Genomic DNA, 9833 nt, shown 5'->3' with positions numbered 1-9833 from the left:
TAATAATAATACATTTCAGATTATTTTTATTTGCCTTGTGGTTTTTGAGCCATTATGGTGTACTAAGGTCATAATTTCAAGCTTGTCTCTGCCACCATGAACTATAGAAAATTACTTTTTTTTTAAAGTGGAAGATGAGATTTCCCCCCTACTCATGTTTCCACGGACTCCACAGGATATCACGAGACTCGTGATAACATTGTGAGAAAAGGTGACACTGTATGCGTGTCCCAGGTGTTCATGGTGTTGTCCTGGCAACATGCCTGTGAGGTGTGGAAGAATCATTATCCCCATGCTATGGATGGGGAGCTGAGAGGCAAAGGGACATTAAAGGCATGTTTACACTGCACACTAAGCTCTGGTCTGTGGAGCCTAGTGTTTCCAAGCCCATGCTTGGATAAATGTTTACACTGCATTGTAAAGCTGGGCTTAACAGTTGCTGGACCCAGGTCTCAAAGCTATGCTAATGTGTCCATACTGCTCTATGCAAACTTTCTGTCTCGGGGCTGTGTCCTGACATCCATCCACACTGCAAGTCACAGCAGGACTTGGGCCCTAGCCCACGCCTCAGCAGGGTCCTAGGACAGATTGATTTGAGTATGGACGTAAGGGATGGAGTTGTGCTCAAATGTGAGAGACCTGGCTTAATGTGTAGTGTAGACATACCTTGAGGTAAGACCTGGTCAGCTGACTCGGGCTTGCGGGGCTAATAATTGCAGTGTAGACTTCCCGGCTCAGGTTGGAGCCCAAGCTCTGAGATCTTGGGGCTCATCAGCACCCAGGCTGCAGCCCCAGCCCAAACATCTACACTGGTATTCTTAGCCCTGCCTTGTGAGCCCCGCGCTGGCTGACCCAGGCTCTGAGACTCCATGCAGTGGGCATTTCCTCACAGCCAAGAGGTTTCCTGGGTGACTTGCCCAAGGACACCCAGGAAGCCTGTGGCAGAGTCAGGAACAGAAAACACAGAGCTCCTGGGTCCCACTTAAGTGCTCCCCACCCCCTTTTTGCTGCTCCCTGCCCCCTGCTTTAACTCCTTCCCCACCCCTCCCTGTTCCTGCTCCTCTCCTTCCCCTCAGGGCAGGGCAGCAGCGCTGGGCTGAGGAGGCACCATAGTAACTGGCAGGGGGTAGGGCAGCAGCGGAGGAGGTGGGTGGAAAAGGGAGGGGGTGGCGGCTCGAGGGTGCTGCAGCGCCCCCTCTCGGCACTCCCCAGCCCCGTCCCGGGCAGCCGCGAATGGCTCTTCACTCGCGAGCCCCTTTGTGTGAAACACACTCGGAGCCGCGACTCTGGAAGCGGCGCACACGGTGTCCCTCTCCTCCTCCCGGCGAGCAGCACGGGGCAGCCATTCCAGGGCCAGCCCAGCAGAGCGCCTTCGCCTCGCCCCCCCCGCCTCACGGATGTGCACTAGCTTTCCCCCTTCCCCACTCCTCAAGGTGGAGAATCGAAAATCCCCCTCCCCCCAACACTCACACACTGATAGAGATTAAAAAAAAGAAAGGAGAGAGAGAGGGGAAAGGAAACAACTCAAAGACTCCAATAGAGAGCGAAATCTACACCCAGGGCTAGCGACTAGTGCATGTGTGTGCAGGGAAAACAATACTCCAAGTTACCTGCCCTGCTCTAGGAGAAGAAGGAGGGTTTGCTGCTGGTTCTCTTGCAGACATCTGCAGACTGGTGCTTTTTTGGAAGAGTTTTTTTTTCTTTCTTTCTTTCTTTCTTTACAAACCACCAACGGATGTGAGGCAAGGAAGGTGTTTCTTTTTCTCCTAAACTCAGGCACCTCTTGCTGATTCTTCTCAACCTGCTTGGGGTTTTTGTTGTTGTTGTTTGTTTTTGTTTTGCACGAACGTTAACCAAAAAAAAGAAAGAAAAAAGAAAAAACACAGGAAAGGAGTTTGCTTGATGTTTTAGTGAAATGGACGTAAGATTTTATTCACCACCTCCACCACCACAGCCTGCAGCCACTCCTGATACCCCTTGTCTGGGACCTTCTCCCTGCCTGGACCCCTACTATTGCAACAAGGTGACTTGTGTTTTGTTTTATTTGAGGTGCTTTATCTATGGTGTTGTTTTGTTGCGTGTGAATGGGAGCTAGATCTTGGCAGGCTGTATACTGAGTTAACCTCTCAAGGAAAGGCAGCCACACCAAAGCCATTCTTGCGGGGTGGGAGTTGTTTGCGGGGGGCGGTGTGGTAGTAAAATGTTGTATTTTAGGCAAATTCTGGGTGTTTTCCAAACACCCCGATGGTGCAGGAAAGTGAGAGCGTTTTCTCTGATTCCTGGCTTCTTGCTGGGAATCTACCCTTGTGTGTATCTATTTCTCTCTCTCTCTCTCGTGGAATGACTAAAATAAAATCCCAGAATGATTTGGAGGAGGACGGGGTGTGTTGGGAGGTGGGGGGAGGAGAGAATTTTTCATAACATCTCCCCCAAACTGGAAGTCTAAGTAGCTATTATGTACATTTTTTTCTGAGAAACGGCGTGGAAAAAGGATGTCCATGTGGGATATTTAAATGAACAGGTAACTCTGTCTTCTATTCCCCCCCCCAAACAAACTAAAGATTTGTTTTCCCCAACTCAAAACATAATGGAAAGCTCTGCGTGAACCCTCCAGTTCATGTGTCAAGGCTCACGAAAAGCCTGTACTTAGCAATTTGTGATGACGGGACCACGCTTTTTATTTTGTGTACAGAATTAAATGGGTGGTGACAAGTTTGTTCTGAACAGAACATCGACTTTGTTCTGGCTGTGCAACTGCGTTATTAATTCCTCTGTAACTTGATTAAATCACTGTAAATAGGGTTATGTCTCTAAAGCATGAAGTTTACTACAAGAGCCTGGGAGAAGGAGGAAATGCAAAGCAGGCTAATGTTATTTACAAAAGAGCCAAGCACTGGGTTTTCTTGTACTCGTTTTGCTGCTGTGATCCCGGATCACTTCGCGATCCGTTTGCCCACGAACAAGAGAGGAGGGATATTTTCATTATTACTGTCTCAGTGGCGTGAGCCAGCTGGTATTTTATGCATGATCTGCACTTTCTTTTCTGTTGTGGAATGGGCTTTGCCCATGAATAAAACGCTAGCCATAGGAAATAACCAGGCAGTGCAAGCTACCCAAAGCACTTCTTGAGCACACCCCCGCCAGGGGAGAAAGCTGGGAACAAGCACTTATAGGAAGATTTGTTTAAACCTGTGTGTTTTAGGCTTTTGTTTAAAATCTGGCTTGGAAGGCTGCTGTTGCAGACTGTAGCAGATGTTTTTGCAGTGCAAACTCTGCTGCTGGTAGTGTGTGTAGTCAGCAAGGAGACTTGCTTTCTGCTTGGTATTTCTTTCAGAGGGTTCTGTGTCTGCTTATTGCCAACCAGCCTTTGCAACACACACTCGGAGAACGGGGAGATGCCCAGTGCAAAGGAGCAGTACTCCCAGTTTAACTCGTTTGAAAACACTACTGTGTTTTCTGCTTGCCCATTGTCATGGTGGGTTCACAAATCACAATACATGTCATAGAGATATTTAGGGCTGTCCCCTTCACTCCTGGCAACTGCATAGACGCAGTGATAAAAATAAACAAACAATAAAGTCAAATATAACCTGTTTAGAAGCAGTGTGTGCAGCATTATGATGAAGCCCCCCTCAGTTTTCAGGAAAGGTTTCCAGCATGATCTAACCTATCATTCGCAACATGAAGGACCAAATTCATCCTTGGTGTAACTCTTTTATAGTCAATGGAGTTAGAGAATTCAGGATTAAATCAGGCCCCTTGTGACTGATGCCTAAGGAAGTTTCAAAAGAGATCCCAGAGGAACGTTTTTTAGCAATGTTTAAGTAACCACGGTTTTTAGTGTCCATGCAGGCTGCCCTAGAGATCAGGAGAAGTTTGGGAGAAGAGTGAACTTTGTGGGGTGGATGGGATGGGATGGGGTGGGGGACAGCTGCGTGCAAGAGAATATATGTGGTGCACTTTAAATGTTCATAGCGATCATTGTGATACTGCTTTTGGTCTCTGACTTGCCATATACAGTATTTTCTATCTTTTATTGTAAATTGTAACCTTAAAGTTCTGGAAAGTAAAGAAGAATGGGATAGAATTAATGACATATGCACCAGAGTGTCTGAAGACCCATTTGGCAATGAAACTGGACAAACGTTATTAAACCTATCAGTGATTTAAAGCTTCAAAAAGAAGGTAATGACTTGAATACACATTTCACTCATCATTCTTGAGAAAGTGGGCCAGATTTAATTTAAAAGTTAAATGCTTTGGAAAATCAGGAATTACTTTAATATATTAAATCATTTTCCAATTAAGTGCTTTAAATCATTTTTGGTTGGTTGCACTGCAAATCGAATAAATTAATTTAGAAAGTCGTTTTCAGATTATTTTTTTTTACTAGCTGGTTGAAGCTTCTTTTAAGTCATGCCATGTATGAAGGAGCAAACTGTTCTTTTTAAATGCAAATGAGGCACTCATTCTGTAGAGAAGTTGTAACTCTTCTATTTAACTTAGCCTGGACTGATAATGGACTTAAAAAATGCACAGTCATAAGACATAATTTTTTATGCTTGGAGATGACTTACTAGGAATATTTCATATAAGATACCTTCTACAGCATGAGCATGTCTCTCTCAAACATCTTTGCCACTGATCATTGATTATATTAAATGGACTGAATAGGTTTGCTAGGCCCTTGAGAGGCATGCATTTACTGAACATTTCATTTTCCACCTCTTCCCTCAGTTCCTCTACCCAGCATGATTAACATTGCTGTGAAAATTTATCTGCCCTGCTCTAAACATTTAGTTGCTTTAAAAATATTCAGCCGTCACTCATTTTCATTAATGTGTTTTCAGTGGCTTGGAGGAGGTTCCTAGAACTTATTTTCAGAAAGTTTGGTGGACTATATACAGATGATATCTAAAAGCAAAGGGTATCATTTGATGGAGTGTGATAGTCTAGTTTTGTTTGATACTGTTTACCTTGGGCTAAATCCTGCAATCCTCATTCAGGACAGGATCCTGCTCTCTTAAAAATCATGGAAGTTTTGCTTGAATAATGATTGCAGGGTTTGGCCCCTTATCTGTGAGTTTTTTTAGGTTAAAATTAAAGATTGTTTGATTAACTTTATTCTGTGACATATTTACTCTAATTAAATGGCTGCTAATTTAGGTACATTGCCCAAATAGTCAGGGACTTTAAAGTTTTATAACTGATCTGTTAACATAAATTTTATTAATGATCAGATAATTGTTTTAGGCTTGTAATTGTGCAGTCCACATATACATATGTATTGTGAGTATCTGTAGTCAGAATGAATCACTCTTGATGGCTTCTTAAAAGAAAATACAACAATGTAGATCATACAGTCCCATCTTTCTGCTCAGCTGTGTTTCAGGTGGCAGTCTTTGTTTCGAAAGACTGCTTAGATCTTTGTTTTATAAACGTAGGCATAAATGTTTAGAACGTTATTTTAACATTCCTCTATTTACTGTAAACGCACATTATGTTTTGCATATCTTGCTATGCAAACTTTTACTTGTTTCTCTCACATAACCCATGGAAGGAGAAAAGTGAAAGAACAATGCAAACAATGTTGGTTATGGCAACTGTGTGAGGTATCTCTTATACAAACAGACAGAATGGATGGTATGCTGCTGTATATAGGTCAGCCTTTAAAATAACATAGTGGACAGACAGATTTAGACTTGAGGTAATACTGTTCATCTCTTGAAACTTGAAGCATAACTGCATTTCAGACATGTATGGGCTAATAAGAACAGTTTATTCAATTGATGTCTGTTTTAAGTAACATCATAGCTCTTAATTGAATTTAATGTTACAAAAAGAAATTATGTTTGATAAGCACACTGCATGAATTCAGTAGTAAAATATTGTCTGGGTTTTGTACTATTTGAAGATGTCAGATCATCAGTTTAAATATACCTACACAGCGATAATATTCCTTCTTCTTTCCTCATTGTACTGCCATCTCCAAAGTCTGTTTCCACAAGTATTATAAGAAGAGTTGAAACATTTTCATGTTTTATGTTTTCATGTGTTGTTAAGTATCTGCTCACATAAAGATCAGTAATATAATTATATTTTGACACTGCTAATGACAGGGATGCTGACCCCCGCCAACAGTAGGAGAGAAAATAATGGTCTTTACTGCTCCCAATGGTTAGCCTTGCAGAATTATGCACTGGATTCTAGTCTAGCTAGTTCAGAAATAAAGAAGCCTACAACTCATCCACTCTGGATGCACTGGTAGTTGTTAATGCAATGGAAAAATATAGCCTGATTACAGAGAAATAATGTAGCTGTTTAAAAAATAAGAGGAAACCCCCTTCTCCCCCCCACAAAATCAAAGACTAAACAAAATGAAAAAGCTGTTTTACACTGAAGTTAAAAAACACGGGTAATATTTTGTAAACAGATAAGAGTTTTGTTAGTGACTTGACTTAAATGGACTGAAGTATTTCAGTATTTTAGAATATTTTACATTTTCAGGTCTAACTACAACACAGATATTCCTCTTTACAAAATGTCCCATGAGTGTATCTTTCCAAAGTCTACTTTTTCTGATGGCTCACTATGCATACATTCTATTGCTGATATTCCTAAATGCTGGGATCTCAGAGAGCTCCAAAACTAGAATTGTGTATCAGTATTTTTGAGGGATTTTTAGTGTGTCACATAACAGTGGATGATTCAATTAAATCTTTATGTTGAGTAGGGTATGTTTTTTCTTTTCCCTGAACAACTTTGGTCACTTAGTGCATGACAGTCATACTTGATATTTGTTGGTGCTTCTTGGAGAAAAGATTAAACTGTCATGTTAATGTTTTCATCTATTGTTGATTTTTACAAGCTTTGAAGCCTTATAATGGGTTTCAGAGAAATGTCACATATTAAGAAGTTGAATGAACTTCTCTTAGATTAGACCCAAGTATGTAGTCCCAGAGATACAAGCAAACCTCAAATACATCTGCTTAGATTCCAGTATTTCTGAAAATATGTGATCCCAATTTTCATAGAATATAGGAAATATTATATATGTGGGCTTTTGAGAAAACTTTCCACTGACATATTTTAAAATCATAATATTCATGATCATTCTAGAATTTCCTATTTTGTAGAACATTTTTACATCTTTGAAAGGTAACATTTTATTGTTCCATTAGAAAATGGATTTCAGCTTTGCAACACTGCCTTTAAAATAGCTGTTGTGAGGTCTATGGACAAAAAGCTAAACCAGTACACTGCTGGGTATGCTAAATTAGGAGTACAGCGTTTCATTCACATTAAAACATAGCTAATGTCACTATTCACCATAAAGACTCAGGGCTTGATCCTATGAGAAAATGAGTACTCAACTCCCATTGACTTCAGTGGGAGTTGAGGGAACTCAGCACTTTCATGAGGAGCTTGCACCATGCAGTTCCCAGAAGCCTGCAAAACTTTGCTTTTGTTTTTTTAAATCAGGATTTTCCTTTACATAGTGTCACATGAAAATGGACAGTTTTTAGTTTTCCATTTTTATACTGTGCTCTTCAAACGAAGTGAATGTTGTACTCATGATAGGCATTAGACCAGGGGTCGGCAACCTTTCAGAAGTGGTGTGCCGAGTCTTCATGTATTCACTCTAATTTAAGGTTTCGCGTGCCAGCAATACATTTTAAAATTTTTAGGTCTCTTTCTATAAGCCTATAATATATAACTAAACTATTGTTGTATGTAAAGTAAATAAGGTTTTAAAAATGTTTAAGAAGCTTCATTTAAAATTAAATTAAAATGCAGAGCCCCCCGGACCGGTGGCCAGAACCCGGGCAGTGTGAGTGCCACTGAAAATCAGCTCGCGTGCCGTCCTTGGCACACGTGCCATAGGTTGCATACCCCTGCAATAGACCAAAATTTCTGGAGACTGAAATCCCAAATTGAGAGCAGACACGACAGAGAATGGATAGTGGTAGCAAAAGCTTTCCCCTGTGCTCTGGCAATGTGACTCAATATTAACCACTTGTAGTGGTGAGAGTGTGGTCTCCAGGTCCATTCAATCCTTGGTCTGTGAAATTGACAATGGTGACAATTAGTGGCAGTTATGTTTATTTTTGTGAAGTGAACACATGCCCTGTGAACACCTAGCATAGGCTGTAAACACTAAAATGCTCAGTTTAAATCTGGCCTAATCGATTTAAACATTTTGTTGGCACGGGTGCTGGTGTTATACAACCTATGAACCAATTTTCTGTCCAAGAAGTAATTTCTCATTAAAAAGGCTGAGTTATAAACTACTCAAAAATGTGGTTTATAATGGAAGTGCCAACAGAGTGTTAATTATAGCAGCACTTACATAATACTTTAAGACATGGAATTCACATTAACCTGAATGAGATTTTCTTGGTCATAACACTTTCCCCTACAGCATTCAGTTTGAAAATGGCAGCACAGTAATATACTATACTTAGATACTGATTGTGTAGCATCAGCAACAAGAGTAACAAAACTGCTTTCCATAATGACCATTGCTAAGAAGCAAAATTCGTTTCAGCTTTGTTTGTTTCCCAGGATCTGTTTTCTTCAGTGTTTTTCTTTAAACCATTTTACATTAGTAAGCCAAGAGTTTGACTGAAATTAAGAGTTTAGCTTTTAATTTTGAGTTAAATCTTCAAAATTAAATTGTTTACTACAAAGGTCATGATACTGTTGTCATTTTTAATATTTATGCTTGTGGTGTTCTCTCTCCTGTGATTTTTATACAGTATATTTTATTTTTAGTTTTTGTGTTTTATATGGCTGTACTGATACATGTATCTAATCTTCCATTCGCAATACAAACATATATCTAAGTACTTTTCTTCAACTATTTTGTTAGTATTTCTTGCTGGGCTGTCAGTAGATTTGAGATAGATCCTAATAGCATAGTTTCCTCCCAAGAAACATACTGCCTTCCAAGTCACAAAACACACTTGAGTGTCATGAACATCTGATAAATCCAGATTAGTAAAAATGTCAGATTGTCTTAGCATTCACATCCTTGACTGTTAGCTCATCATGCTATTTTTGATTGGTGGAGATTGTTTTTTCAAAAATACAGGCTGGCTAAACACAGAAGTGGAGCTTCTTTGGTAGTGCTTTTGTCTCCTAATGTTGTTATAGATCTTTGTATGGTCTTAAAGGTTCCAGGGGAGCTACAGCTGCTATTAAATTTGCTATAGTAAGGAAATCCATAATGGGGCCCAGTCCTATGTTCCTTGTTCAAGAAGAACTCCCACTGAAATCAGAATGTGATAACCTCTGCGCAAGGAAGCTAGTCAGAAGGAGGAATGTGATGGATACCACATGAAGTTGAAGATCTATCTGGACAATTATTACAGGAGACAGGAAAGGGTGTGTGTATGTATCTCTCTCTGTATATAAAATAAACTCATTATAGGTCATCTTTTTGGTTGGAATGTCATACAGGATTTTTGTCAGTATACATCAGAAAATATTTGTTCCCTATATCACATTTGTATCAGCCTGAAATAGTAATAAATAATACAAAGACAGAAAATAATAGTAAAATGGGAAGATAACCTTTAAAAAAAAAAAGTATGCTTTCTCATTTGGCAGATGCAGTTATGAACATTAGTCATAGAAACCTACAGATAGTAGAAGCTTAATATCAAAGCTAATGATTTATTTTATGTTAATGACTTTCTGCTAGGGCATAAAAGACTATTCATAATGGACTCTCAGCGCTGTGTTCATTTGCTAAGGCTAATGGGATAATCTTTTCCAAAATTAAGCTTTTTGAAGTAAAGTATGGTGTTACTTTTTCAAGTTAACTCTTG

The 9833-nt window shown here is 40.0% G+C and overlaps 1 protein-coding gene across 2 annotated transcripts in view; it reads left to right on the top strand.

Annotated features, from left to right (window-relative positions):
* The first annotated feature begins 1287 nt into the window (after positions 1-1287).
* The window catches only part of TOX (thymocyte selection associated high mobility group box), a 274162-nt gene continuing 265616 nt past the window's right edge, over positions 1288-9833 (top strand). For both annotated transcript variants that reach the window (XM_024205740.2, XM_024205739.2), the window contains exon 1: positions 1288-2023. In XM_024205740.2, coding sequence (XP_024061508.1) covers positions 1916-2023 — 108 coding nt within the window. In that variant the 5' untranslated portion in view covers positions 1288-1915. The remainder of the gene's footprint in view (positions 2024-9833) is intronic.

Source organism: Terrapene carolina, unplaced genomic scaffold (assembly GCF_002925995.2).
Source record: "Terrapene carolina triunguis isolate 2854851 unplaced genomic scaffold, T_m_triunguis-2.0 Scaffold58, whole genome shotgun sequence".
NCBI classification, from domain to species: domain Eukaryota; kingdom Metazoa; phylum Chordata; order Testudines; family Emydidae; genus Terrapene; species Terrapene triunguis.
This window is presented reverse-complemented; position numbering and strand designations above follow the sequence as displayed.